Source organism: Brassica napus, chromosome A3, assembly GCF_020379485.1.
Source record: "Brassica napus cultivar Da-Ae chromosome A3, Da-Ae, whole genome shotgun sequence".
Lineage (NCBI taxonomy): Eukaryota > Viridiplantae > Streptophyta > Magnoliopsida > Brassicales > Brassicaceae > Brassica > Brassica napus.
This window is the reverse complement of record NC_063436.1, coordinates 17,137,227-17,151,266: the sequence shown is the minus strand read 5'-3', so window position 1 is coordinate 17,151,266 and position 14,040 is coordinate 17,137,227. Positions and strand designations below refer to the sequence as shown.

Here is a 14,040-nt window from a genome sequence, read left to right as displayed (position 1 = left end):
ATCACGTTTTATAGAGTGCACACGAAGAACGCAGTATTTATTAATTGTGAGATAACAAAAGGAAACAACGACGTCACACATTATGGTTAATTTGGCACATAGAAACTGGTAAAAGTGATAATAGTATCAATCGGCACGAGCAAAGTCGAGAGATTTCTTGCCGTCGTGTGGCTGGCTGAAGAAGTTGTTCATGTAGTCTTGAAACAACAACTCTTTGTAACGAGCCACCCCGTCACGCTTCACCACTTGCGGCAACGGACCGATCTTCTCCGAGGGATTAGGTGCCGTGAAAATGGGCACAGAGACTCTCGATCCGATGTTTGTGGTTCGAACCCGATGCTCCGCACTTTTGTATTTCCCATTGCTTAGAATCTGTTGATAATTTTTTTATATAATGCATTAGTTTTCTTATTATATATATCAGACGACTATTTTATTCTTTAAATTTGAAGTGGTTTAGATAACAATCGACAAAAACGTAATTCCTATAAAAACATAATTCCTATATCAGACGACTATTTTACTCTTTAAATTTGAAGTGATCTAGATAACAAGTAAAGTTCCCATTTTAAAAAAGTTATATAAAAGAATTAAATATGATATTAATTAAACCAAATAAATTGATACAATCATCTCCTTAAAAGAACCAAAATATTTTGATCCAAATTGTGGTGGGTGTCTAGTAAGATGATAGCAAGTGGCTGTGTTGTAATTTGGTTTTTGGCCTTGGGTTTATCACTTTAATACAAGTAATTTGAGAATTTATATTTTTTTATCCAAATTGATCTAGCAACATTACTAATGAATTCATTATAGAATTGTTTGCAAAAGGAAACTTAGGTGAAGTCCTGATAATGGAAAGAATTTTGGGTACTGCACTAGAGTGTTCTAAGTAGAGAAGAATCTAACATTGTATATAATTAAATTAATATATGTATATATAGAGAGAGTTTAAGCCATTCAATGCCAAATGTGTGTTTTAACTATGAGAAACCTGCAAAGTATCGCCAACATTGATGACTAAGGCTCCATTGAGAGGAGGGATCTCGGCCCAGTCACCGTTGTCTAGTCTAACGTAGAGACCACCAATCCCGTCTTGTAATAAAACGGTCAACATACCCATGTCGGAGTGACGACCGACGCCTATGGTGAGCTCAGGGCTGGGACAGGTTGGGTAGTAGTTCATGTTGACCATCTTGGTCCCCATCAAACTGTTCATTCTCTCTTCTTCTAGTCTCACTCCTACATCCTCCATCAATACTTCAACTACTCTTTTCACCATTTGCATGGATGATTTCAAAAAAGCAAGTGCCACCTCTCTGTCACACATATATATACAAATTCGTTAATTAACTTTCTAGAGTTTATAATTTTAAAATTAACTAAAATGAGTGAATCGATGAATATGTCTTTTATAAAATAGTTTACTTGTCACCTTAGTTCAAAATAGCATGCTCTACTTGTATAACACACAACTTTGATGTATTTATATTTTTTTTTATCAAAACAACTTTGATGTATTTATAATATACTTTTTTTGTACATATATACCTGCATGGTTGAGGCCAGTGTTGAAGAGCCTCATGGTCATTGGTGTAAAGCATGCTCACATAATCCTTCCACTCAATGGCCTTCTCCTTCTCTGGCACGAAGCTCGTTCCGTACTTGACTAACTTGCTTGGACTCACTTCTTTTAGGTAAATCGCTTTTTTCTCAGGAGGTTGTGCGAAAAACTCATGAGCCGACGTTTTAAGCAATTCAAGAAGCTCTATTGAAACACCATGGTTCACCACCTGCCATTTGCATTTATTCCTCTAATTATAGTCTTCCCTTATTAGACATGCATTTGGTAAGAGACTATAAATTAAACATACTTCACACACATTTTTAGCTTAGGTATCTAACGTTAGTATATCCAGGTCAAAATATATGGCTCTTTTTTGTGGTTTTGCTAACTATATTGCATGAAAAAATATTCTACACCAACCAAGATGCTATATGTCTGAATGCCATTACTAACCTGGAAGAAGCCAAGCGTCTCGGCAGCTTCAACAATTTGTTTGGCCACCTCCTTGTGGTGTGGACCGTCTAGCTGGGAAAGATCGATTGGCTGTGCAGCTTCACATGTTTGGCCGTTTAGGGTCGCAATTCGCTCAGAGGGTGGTTGGACAAAAGGCTGTGGAACACAAGACATGCCAGAGTCTATGAGTCCCTTCACGCCGTTACCTTGTTTGACTACGAAGTCGAACAATATGGTTTGGTCCTCGTAATTGACAGCCATTGTCTCTATTTATTCTGCTTGATCGAAAGCGAATGTTGAGAGCTCCTAAAGAGGGGGCGGGGTATAAATAGTGAGTAAAACTATGGAGATTGATTACTACTGCTGTTTTAATCTGAGAGATTAATACTTGAAATATTGTTTTAAATGTAATTCATGTTAGTTATGTGGGATCACGTTACACTCACTTAGTACTCCCCCAGGTTAGTAGTCGAGTTGACTAATCACAAGCGTGTATAATGCCATTTAAAAAAAAAAACTTTTAGCAATTATACGAAAGAATGGTTAAATGAGTTTTGTGACATATATAATGAATTGATTTGTCATCAATTCATTTTATAGGCATAAATATTTACCAGAATATATATACCTCTTTTATATCAAAGCATGAACATGTTAGTGCCCTTGACAAAAAAAAAAGAACATGTTAGTGCAGATACAAGTAAACGTTGAATCAATTCATTTTATACGTATAAATAACCCTTAAACCATCGACTGCTATATTTAAATAAACAATTTATATACATTGAAGTTTTTTAGCTAGTTTCTTTCAAGAGAACACACTGTATATGGTATGCATCTTGCCATTAAACACAATGGCATTCACAATAATAAAAATAGAATAAAAATTAAGTAGGTATTTAAATATATGTTTGAGTGGCTATATTATATAGCAAGTTATACTTATAGACTTTTATTATTTCTCGTAGGCTTTCACTTTTGGCTATCAATACACTATGATTTACTATCTCTGATGCTAAAACTCATGCTTGATGCTCTTATTGGTGACATGTAGTATTAGAGTTGATTTACAGTATGTATTACAAATCGATGTAATTTGCAGTAAAATTAATGTGGTAAAAACTGTAGACTTATGCGGTAAGTTTGCAGTAAAATAAGAGTTACTATTTTATTAAAAATATTGACTAGTAACTTTTTTGAAGTATAAATTGCAGTAATGCTTTAAATAAAATAATTAATGTATAAACATATAAAGAATGAAGTATTTATTAAAGAAAAATAAAATATTAAACTAATTTAAAATAATTTATTATTGAATAAAAATATATTACTTTGAATATGTATAAGAGATAAGAATTTTAACAATTAATAAAATTGATTGGTAATGCTTTTACTTTATAAATTATATTAATTATAAATTAATAAAAATTATAAATACAAAAATAATAAAAGTTACTACTAATATAATAATTAAAATAGATTAGAGAAAATTTAAATCTATTAAAATTAATAAATATCTAAATATACATGTATAATAACAAAAAAACTCTTATTATAAAATAAATTTATGGATGCAAATTTTAATTACCAAAAATTAACAATTTAAATTATAAAAAGGTTCATTTTAAGTAACTGAATAGAAATAAAAAATTTATAGTGAAACTGACAAACAAATGAATTGATGTATATAACTATTGAAAATATTTATTTATTTATTAGCAAATAAATAGTTGTATGCAACAGTAAATGTTGGACAATTGCCATGTTTCAAAAGTTGATAAATTTCCTTAGAAAAAGAAAAAAAAAACGTGGACAACCAACTCAAGTTAACTCAAGGTCTAATACATGCCATTTTCTTTGATGTTGATTTAATATTTGATTTGTTGATTTTTCAAAGGACATAACTCAAAAATATAACTCAACTTTACCACATTATAATGCAAACACAAACTCAAAATTTTATAACTACATCATGATTGGTGACATTTCTGATTAGTACCCCTAATTCAAACTTAATCAAGTATACATCATGTTACCAATCAAAGCAACTACCATGAGCCACGCCTCTAGTAGTCTTTGAATTTCGAAGTCAACTTAGCGGACTATGCTTAGTAGTTAATTTTTTATGGGCTTAAGCTAAAGCCCAACAACGTAATTTTCGAGCCCAGCATGGCCGATGCCTTTGTTCTTATTTCTCGAAAGAACTTTGAATATGACTGTACGATCAAAATTTAAGCTACCTTTTTTTGCGGAATACCAAATTTTTTTCTTCTGAAAACCGGAATACCAAATTTGTGTTTCTTAATAGTTTAATATACCGGTTGAATATAATCATTAATTTTTTGTTAACGAGTATAATAATATTTAATGTAATGTATTATCTCAGGTGAAGATATATAATTGTCTCTACTTGTATTAAATATTTATGCATTAATGATAAATCCCTCAGGCCTCAGTTATATTTTTATTTGAAGGAAAAAACTCAAAATTATTTTTATGTATTAAAAAATATAAATATACTGTTTGATATTTTTGTTAACGACCAAAATGCTAAAGTTAGACTTATATGTATTCAACTAAATTTGCCGTATCACCTTTTTGATTCAAGGTGTTCCCAAAAATATAAAAGTACGTAAATGGAAAATAATACAATATAATATTTAAAATGAAAAAAGGAGATATGAGAGGGATGTCTTGTCTGGAGGAGAAGATTGTGAAAGAGATAATGAAAGTGAAAACTCACATTTGAATAACAAGATCGCTATTATTACACAGTTGCATGCAATAATTAAGAAGACTTAAATACGCCCCTATTTTTGATTAGCTTCCCACTTTCTGACGTGAACTTTGCTAATCGTTGTCATGAATCCTGATTGGATATTTAGGTGACTTAAAAATTATATAGACTAGTCGGACTATGTCGTGTGGCCATCGTTGCATTATCTTATTTTCCAAAATCCCACGAACTATGCGCAGTTTGTTTACATATATAGCACTACTTTTATTTCGAACATTTTGATAAAATTGTCCTGAATCGCTATTATTTCTTGAAAATATATATTGGAATATTTGAAGGGGTAAGTTCTCGACTACAGCTTCCATTTTCAGCATGCATAGAGAGCAACCTTCACTGCCTAACGGTAACACAGAGGCTATTTGGAAAATCCAACACCGAATCTTTGTGAAGTGGACAAATAAAGCATTTTGTTACTTATTTTTAACCCTTCACAACATTTGAAGGTGCAGTTCTGGCCTCCAAAATACATTATACTATATACACTTTAGAATTTTATTATTTTCTGTTGTTTCAAGTGCTAAATGGCAGCATAAATACCAGCCGAATGAAGTGCTTAACCATCGTGAGTACTTGTATAATTGTCGTATATTAAAAACGATCTCCAACATATCTTTAAAATAGAAGAATCTATTATATATTGAGGTGAATTTGTGCTCTAGTGCTTTGGATCAATTAATTTTTAGAAAGAAAAATGAATCAACTCTATTGCCTTTTCCTGTTCAAATTGACCAGTTATACATATAAGACACAAAAAGTTTAAAGATAGTGGAAATTCACCGACATTATTGAAAATATGGGTACACACTGATGTATCTTTCTTGATGTATGAAACAAACGGGAAGATAACAATTAATGATTACTTGATGCGATCTTTATATCTTGCTTTTGACTTTAATATCTTATATCTTCGTTAAATGTGTACTCGAGTCAAGTAGCAGAGTCAACTCACTTCAGTAACATCAATGTACAATTTTCTATTATAAATAAAAAATTGAAGACTATGTATGAATTCGCTTCGAGAAGTCATTAGACCACCTCCATCGGCAGTTCTAAAAGGAGGGGTTCTAAGCAAAAGACAAAAAAAATAAGGAAAAAAGTTTTCTAACTACACGAAGTTTACACTAATATGGTGGAAACCATCCAGTGTACGAGAATGTGTTAACAACTACACGAAGTTTATGTTAATATATGTCACATGTACGAACTAAATAATAATATGGTGGCAACATCACAATCGGGTTTAATTGATTTTAAGCTAAGTTAATAGGGTCAATCTGTAATTTATTAAACTTAATAAACTTAATTGATTTTGTTAATAAACTTAATAATTTATTAAACTTACTTAATAAACTTAATAAATTTATAAAAATTAACAAATTTATTAAAATTAATAAAATTAATCATTTATTAATAAACTTAATCATTTAATAAACTTAATAAACTTAATAAATTTGTTAAATTTGTTAAGTTAAATAAATTTATTAAGTGTATTAAGTTTAATAAATTTATTAAGTTTAATAAATTATTAAGTTTATTAAGTTAAAGTTTATTAAATTACAAAGTTTATTAATAAAATCAATTAAGTTTATTAAACTTAATAAACCATTAATTTTATTAAGTTTATTAAATTATTAAGTTTATTAAGTTTAATAAATTTATTAAGTATAATAAATTATTAAGTTTTTAAGTTAAAGTTTATTAATAAAATCAGTTAAGTTTATTAAACTTAATAAATCATTAAGTTTAGTAAATTACGGATTGACCCCATAAACTTAGCTTAAAATCAATTAAACCCGATTGTGATGTTGCCACCATATTATTATTTACTTCGTACATGTGACATGTATTAACATAAACTTCGTATAGTTGTTGATACATTTTCATATATTGGATGGTTTTCACCATATTAGTGTAAACTTCGTGTAGCTAGGAAACTTTTTTCCAAAAAATAAATGAAAAAGAAAATAAAAACACAGAACCGCTGTTTAATTTGGGATTTTTAGAGTGGGTAGGAACCCCTTACGTGTCCCTTTGGTATTGGATAATCCATCTTCTCTCTCGCTCGATCTCCTTCTTTGTTTGATTCCTCCTCCAATCTCAATAACTACATCTTCTTTTTCGTTTGATTGCTTCTCTGCAGTTACGATCGTTTCTCCTCTCGAACCTTCTTCTTCAACGCATCTGAGAGTATCACATTCGAGGTATGTCCTTAGATTTGATTTAAAAAATGGATTCTTTTGAATTGGGAATTCTATCCATGTTCTTGTTGTTTTCTGGATATGGGAGTTGCTAGAGCATATCTGTTTCTCTGTTGAATTTAGGCCTGGGACTTTTTAACCGGAACCGAATACCGAACCGGATCCGACCCGAAATGGACCTGTTCGGATCGGTTTCGGATAAGGCATATTTAACCGATGGGTAATGTTTATGAATATCCACGGGTATCGGGTCGGTTCGGGTTTTTATCCGGATCCAATCGGATACCCGTTTAAACCGAAATAATGTTTAAAAAACATGGATTTGCGCCTCATGGGTTTCGAACCCGGGTGGGAAAGTTGAAAGTACATCAACTTTTACCACTGCACCACTTCTATTTCGTTGTAGTTACTTTCAAACTATACATATATATCCGATTTGGATTAAACTATTTAAAAAATAAATAAAAATAAAAATAGAAAATATAAACTACATAAAAATATTAGTTTCGGTTTAATAATTTAATACCCGGAACCGACCCGGAACCGACCGAAAACCGATCCGAAACCGAACCGAACTGTTCCAAGTACTCATTGGATACAATTTGTAAATAACCGAATATCCGGACCCGAACGGATCTTACCCGGAACCGATCCGAATACCCGAAATCCCAGGCCTATACTTGAATTGATTATTTGCTTATGATTGACACTGGAGATACATGGTTTTGTTGGTTTACGGTTGTTTGATCCTAGACTTTATCTCTGTTCTGTTTCATTATGGTTGTCAAGAACGAAGACCATTGAATAGACAATGAGGGCTTCCTCCACATTTACTCAATTATGTTCCAAGTTCAGTGTTCTTTTGAGTCATTGGATGTCAATGAGTAACGCTGACTTACATATTTATTACCTTCACGTTCAGTTATGCTTGTCTTACTGATAGTAATTAGAACACTATATGAACAAAATTCATAGCTTATAAGTTCATGGGTTTACTACTTAAAATAATGATTATAGATAATCAATCAGTCTTTGCAATAAACGAAAGCATCACCAGTTCATTGGTTTACTTTTTATTGAACACAATGTCAGCTTAGTTTGATCTCTGGATAATCATTAAGATTGTCCCCCAAGCAAAGTACGGCTCTATCTATTAAACCAAAGTATCCAAAGTACAGCTCCTTTCTTTTCAACTGTTTAAACGATATTATGATGATTGCTGAAGCATGTTTTTGTCTCAGTTGTTGCAGGGTTTACTGTATTTTATCCCTCTCGTAAAATAGTTCGCTTATACATTTTTTCGTTGCCTTTCTGTGTTATGCAGTTGATTCTGTCAATGTGGTCAAAGAAAATGAGCTTACATTTTGTGACCGCATCAAGTACATTGATGGAGAAGGGATCATGCATGGGGCTAAAGGCAAATGGTCTGATGAAATGATTTGCTTCAAAGGATGGGACACTTTTCTTCTGTGAGATGCCCACTGTGAGATGCTGCAGTTTTTTTCTCAGGTTTTTATCTTAGTAGTACTTTCTTTATCCCCAAGCAACCGTGAACTTATTGATGTTTAATGTTTGTATTTTGAATGAGGTTCAAATCATTCAACTTAAAAAAAAAAAAATTTAAGAACTTCAATGAGGTTCTCCCATTGGAGGATGAAAAAATTAATTAGACTAACAAGGGTTTTTAACTTTTCAAATCACAAAATTAACTATTAATTTATTCATTAGAACCCATTAGGGTCTCTAACCAATGGACTTGCTCTTAGGTCTAAAGCGTAAAAATAAGAGAGCACGAATTGAGGTGAATATTTGATGTCTAAGACTTTTGTTACATTTATCGATTGTGTGATTGAATATAAATATTAAAATCTGATACCAATATGAGTAGAAAATATGATAATCATTCTACTTCTACATATCGTATATTCGACTTATGATTTTCAAGTCGATTTTATACACTTTAAACATTATAGTAATAAAATGTTGGATCAACAATGAACTGAATAAAGTAAAAATATACACATACCAGTTTTGTTGCTAATTAGGTACAAAATATTCATACAATTTTCATTAGAATTTAGAAGTGTATTGAGAAACTGGAAAAGAAAGAAAAAAAGTAAGCTCAGCCTTCAACTTCACAAATATTCGTCAAAGCAGAAAATAAAGGGGACAAGTTCAGAGAATATAATTTACAGATTTTAAAAGTCTTATTATATGTGTTCGTCTCAAGAATTATATGTCTTAAAAAGTGATTGGAACTTGGTTCCGTATCATGTCTCCCCTCTCCACACTCTATATTTACATTGCATTAGTACACCCTATCAATCTTGATTTAATTTGTAGACAATATTCTCTAGCCCACCTACCACTGCAAGAATTTTGTGTACAACTTATCATGTGCCTGTGTTTTGTTGTTACGACCAATTAATCGGCATTATTCTTCATATATCCGTTCATGTATAATGTTACGCTAAGTCATTCGTCTTATGATTAAAATTTACATGCATCATATATTCTTTAATAAACATTGGTTCCTTAATTCTACTAGTTAGTTAATCTTTTGTCGACTCACCGATTTATTCGAATCCTAAAAGGTGTTGTTTGCCATAAATAATATCAACAATCTTTTTAACCCTCCCTTAAAGAATTATCTTTTTCGATAAAGTAAAGCTTTAGTTTCTATATAAAAAAAGATAAAATGTATACAAACAGGAATAACTTGCTCTTGTATTCAGATTGGCTGAGTTACTCTCACGTCAAAGACACTATGATGTTCAAATGAAGTTCTTTCATATATTTACTAGGCAGAATCTTCATGCTCATTATAACCCCGTGAATAGTTAAGTACATTATAATAACAAATTTATCATAAAGTAGTAATTAAGCTTCTTATAATTAAACTAAACTAATCAGCTCCATATGTTTGGATGATGAGCATCACTAGGAGGGTCCAGTTCACAAGGAAAATAAATCAGATTACACATTGCTTCGTGAAGCCAACCATCGTCGTTTTTCATCTGCTAAAAATTGGAATACAATATTGGTTAATTAGTTCTTACAATTGATTATTGTAAATACAATACTGTTTGGAATAACGATATGAATATATATGATAATACCTGGATTAGATAGTCGTCTGATCCAGAAAACATATTTTCGTCTTTTTCAGAATGGTTGTGATCGTGAGATTGTTGTTCACATGTGTCATTGTTCCTGGCAAATCGTCCTCGAACACGAACACGCCGGTCAGCTAGGGTTTTACGACACACATACTGAATTTGTGGACATTAAAATATTAATTAAATGCTAAAACTCTATGAATAAGTTTGATTCTGTAAAAACCCATAAAATAAAGATGAAACTGAAAACCTCTAAGCTAAGTCATGGATTAAATTATATGAAACAAACTGTTAATATCGGTAAATCTCTCTAGTTAGAGACTTCTATCCAAACCAAACTTAGTTAAAACGGTTTACCATTAATTATTCAAGAAACATCTTTTACAAAAACAAAATTTCAAGAAACAATAAAACTATGTAGCGTTCAAAAAAAATTATGTAAAATTTTCAATAATTCAAATTTGCTAAATTTTAGCTTCAAAAAAAATTTGTCAAATAAATGAGGTACATTTGCTTTAAGATCTACATGTGTTTCAAAAAGAGATATACATTGCATAGAATACAGTTTGCTTCTTTTAAATTTTATTTTTAATTCAGTTTGCTTTAAGAATGAGTATATACGTGTATACGTACCTTGATGGTCTTATTGAAGTTGCGTTGGTTCTTCTTCTTCAAGTACCTCATGATTCTGTCTTTACGTTCTTCAACCGAATAGCGTCCCACTTTTGTGTTCGGCTCAGCTTGTATCACTCCTTCACTATTTCCCTGCTAATATATTTTATTTGATTTTCTTATGTATATTTATATCCATTTGAGATAATATACGATGTGGAAACGTGCATATATATACCCAAGATTGCTCTCCAGTGGACTGATAGAACAAGGGCTTGATCTCCGGTGAATAGCCGTAGTATTCTTGGTCTCCACCATGAAAATATTGTGTGGCATTATTCACACCCCTTTTCTGGTAGTAGTTGATGTACCTCGGCACAAAAACGTCAGAAATCCCCAAAACTTGGGGTAAAAATGTGGATTCTTGGTTAGAAGATGTGTTGAAGGAATTGAAACCATCGCCGACGTAGTTGGATAGAGCTGAGATGTCAGGACATGAAGAAGAGCCGTGAAACTGAGAAGAAGTCTCGCCGGAACATGTGAAATCGGTGTAGAACTGAGGATCAGATGATGCCATGAGAGAACAAGTTATTGTTAGTTTTGGGGTTGTTTGGGAGGGATTATGAGAGTGTGTGTGTGTGTGTGTGTGTGTATTGCACCAAGTTTTAGCCAAAGAGAAGTGTCTATATATAGAGATGAGTTTGTGTGGGATGTTACAAGTTGTTGGGTTCGGGCTTGCCGAGCCTAACACAAGACACCAGACTTACAGTTAATTAGTGAAACTCTTCTTTGTTGATAACTTCTTACATTCTCTTTTCATGCTGTCAAAGCCTCTTTATTCATGAACTTTCTTACCTTAATACTTGTTTTTTTTTTTTTGTAACAAACCTTAATACTTGATTTTTTACCAGCTCATTCTTCCTTTTTATGTTTTAACTGTTTCTATTTATTTTCATGTTTCTTTTGCTTTTCTTTCTAAATTCATCCACCTTATATCTTTCTTTTGGATTGGTTTTCTGCTTAGTTTATCAATCCCTTTTATATATCTGTTACAGTGTTACTTATTGATAACATATTATAAATTTCAAGATAATGAATTCACCGTATAGATTATGTTTTTTTTACAAGGTTATGTTATGTTTCACATGATTTTATCAATTAATGGGATGGACATGGTGCAACTATAACCTTAATTTGAAATCAATGAAAAATTTACCGTAAAAATCTATAACATGAAAATTAAACTTTGTCTAAATTAATGTTACAAGAAAAACATACATAGAACGGTGACTCTTTATAGAGCACTGCTAGATCTTTCCATAAAGAGTTTTATTTTATTATTTGTTCTATTTCAGTTTGTTTACCAAGACTATTTTAAATTATTTATTAATAGAATAACCACTCGTTGTAAAAAAATAGAGCAAAGCCGAATATATTAGTTATCTAATTCAAGCCATACCAATTATCCCCAGCTGCCAATGCTCTTGTCTCATCTTTTTTCATTAAAAAAAAAAGAATTTGTTAAGAAAATGAGAATAAATGTTTTCTCATTTTTGCAAATGGCCGTACATAAACACACACGTTATTAGATCTACGCAAACATAAACCCTACACCTAGCCCCCGAATCTTAACACATGCATGGTCTTCCAATATTTTGCAATTTGCAGCATTTTAAATTATTAATTACTCCTCTATTCTTAAATGTATAATTTGTTAAACGAAATTTGCTATAACAACCATGCATGCTCCTATTTCTTGATTATGCAAGTTTTGATATCCAAACTCTACTGGCAAATGTTTTGTTTTTAATAATCGGGAGATCATTGACTAGTCCCCAAAACCCCAAAAAATTGCCATCTGATGCTCCTTTAATCATCCTATTACCACGGTTTTTTTAAGGATTAAAACAAAAAACTGACTATGCCAAAAATCAAATAAGGCTAGTGGAGAGATATATATGAGATCATAAGCATAGTTATTACATACAAAGGGCCACTCCAAATTAAACATGTTCAGTGAGATAGGAGATTCGAAGAAAGATGATGGATGGGTCATGACATGACTGAATATGCATTCAAAGATTAAAGTTAGACATGTTTTCTTTTCTTTTCTTTATCTTGTTTTCTGTGAAGCACAGCTTCACAATATTAGATTCTCTTTCCATGGTATTCTTAATTTCAAACTTGTCTCGTGGAGTAGACAATGAAATATATTATGAAAAAAGGATCTTCCAAATATCTCAACTATATACATCATATATGATGTCCGTCGTTGTCTTCTCGGGGATGGTGGCGCAGCGTCTAGAGTAACGATGCGATAGGAGGGTGGGTGTGGTGAAGTCGGTTTGTTAGATTAGGTCTCGTTTCCGGGAGGTGGAGGCTTATATAGCTCTATCGCCGCCGGCTGTGTTACCGGGAGGTGGAGGCTTTCTTAGCTCTGCCTTCGCCGGCTTAAGTTTCCGGGAGGTGAAGGTGTTCTTTGCCTTGCCTCGCCGGCTTTGGTAACCTAGTTTCGTTTTAGGTTTTTTCTTTATTTCTGTGATTTCGGGTTGGTGTTGATGGAGGAGCTCTCATCGGAGGATGATTGACGCTCTCCGGTGGTTTATGGTGACGGTTTGTGCGAAGTCTTCTTACCGGTGGTAGTGTTTAAAGACGGCGGATGAGATCTCGTCCATGCGATTGATGCTCTCTGATAATAGAAAGCATCGGATTTGAAGGCGTTTGCGGTGTTGATGGGGTGAGCTGATTAGCTCTGATTTGTTCCGGTGGATCGATCGATGGATGGTTCACCGGGGGTGGCTTGAAAGGGGAGCGACGTCGTGACTCGAAGCGATGGTTCACGGGTACGGCGGCGTCCGGTTTAGTTTTTAGGGTTTCCCTAATTGGCCTTGTGGGTCCTGTTTGTGGTTTTTAAGTTTAACTCTTGTATTGGGCCTTGTAGTCTCTGGGCTTGTTCCCTTAAATTAATGAAATTATTGAAAGGAAAAAAAATACATCATATATGATGTCAGTTAATATTTTTTTTGGTATTAGTTATTAACGAATTGCTTTGCATACATGTACAGGAATAGGATATGATATACTTCAAAACTATTTAGTACCCTCTTAGCCTATTTGTTGATTCGATTATGCCCTAAAAATTCAGCAATCTTAAGTAACATGAAGTAATCAATACCCGAAATTCTTCGTTGTCGTGTTTTTTGCTTCAACGTACCGAACGATGCATTTTTATTAATTTATATATATATATATAACTTTGTGTGTTGGCTTTTCGTTCAAAGTTCAAACTAAAAA

General features: G+C 32.3%; 2 protein-coding genes and 1 long non-coding RNA gene across 6 annotated transcripts; 1 reads left to right on the top strand and 2 right to left on the bottom strand.

Annotated features, from left to right (window-relative positions):
* LOC106382146 (scopoletin 8-hydroxylase) lies at positions 1–3,310 on the bottom strand. Its single transcript, XM_013822114.3, has 4 exons — positions 2,021–3,310; positions 1,552–1,793; positions 995–1,319; positions 1–372 (listed from the first exon to the last, which is right to left on the bottom strand). Exons 1-4 carry the CDS (start codon positions 2,279–2,281, stop codon positions 127–129), a joined length of 1,074 nt encoding a protein of 357 aa, XP_013677568.1. The 5' UTR covers positions 2,282–3,310; the 3' UTR covers positions 1–126.
* Positions 3,311–6,860: 3,550 nt separating this feature from the next.
* LOC106369371 lies at positions 6,861–8,643 on the top strand. The gene is made up of 2 exons (XR_002663997.2): positions 6,861–7,018; positions 8,340–8,643. It is a non-coding gene; the product is annotated as an uncharacterized LOC106369371 (long non-coding RNA).
* A 1,081-nt stretch (positions 8,644–9,724) lies between these two features.
* On the bottom strand, positions 9,725–13,221 carry LOC106353107 (two-component response regulator-like APRR1). 4 transcript variants are annotated; one of them, XM_022717635.2, is made up of 4 exons: positions 10,985–13,221; positions 10,768–10,899; positions 10,135–10,287; positions 9,725–10,035 (listed from the first exon to the last, which is right to left on the bottom strand). In XM_022717635.2, exons 1-4 carry the CDS (start codon positions 11,321–11,323, stop codon positions 9,925–9,927), a joined length of 735 nt encoding a protein of 244 aa, XP_022573356.1. In that variant the 5' UTR covers positions 11,324–13,221; the 3' UTR covers positions 9,725–9,924. The 4 variants fall into 4 exon arrangements, with proteins under 4 accessions (XP_022573356.1, XP_022573354.1, XP_013648237.1 ...); XM_022717633.2 differs by having other exon boundaries at positions 10,768–10,902; positions 10,985–13,220; XM_013792783.3 differs by having other exon boundaries at positions 9,725–10,032; positions 10,985–12,179.
* Between the last annotated feature and the right edge of the window lie 819 nt (positions 13,222–14,040).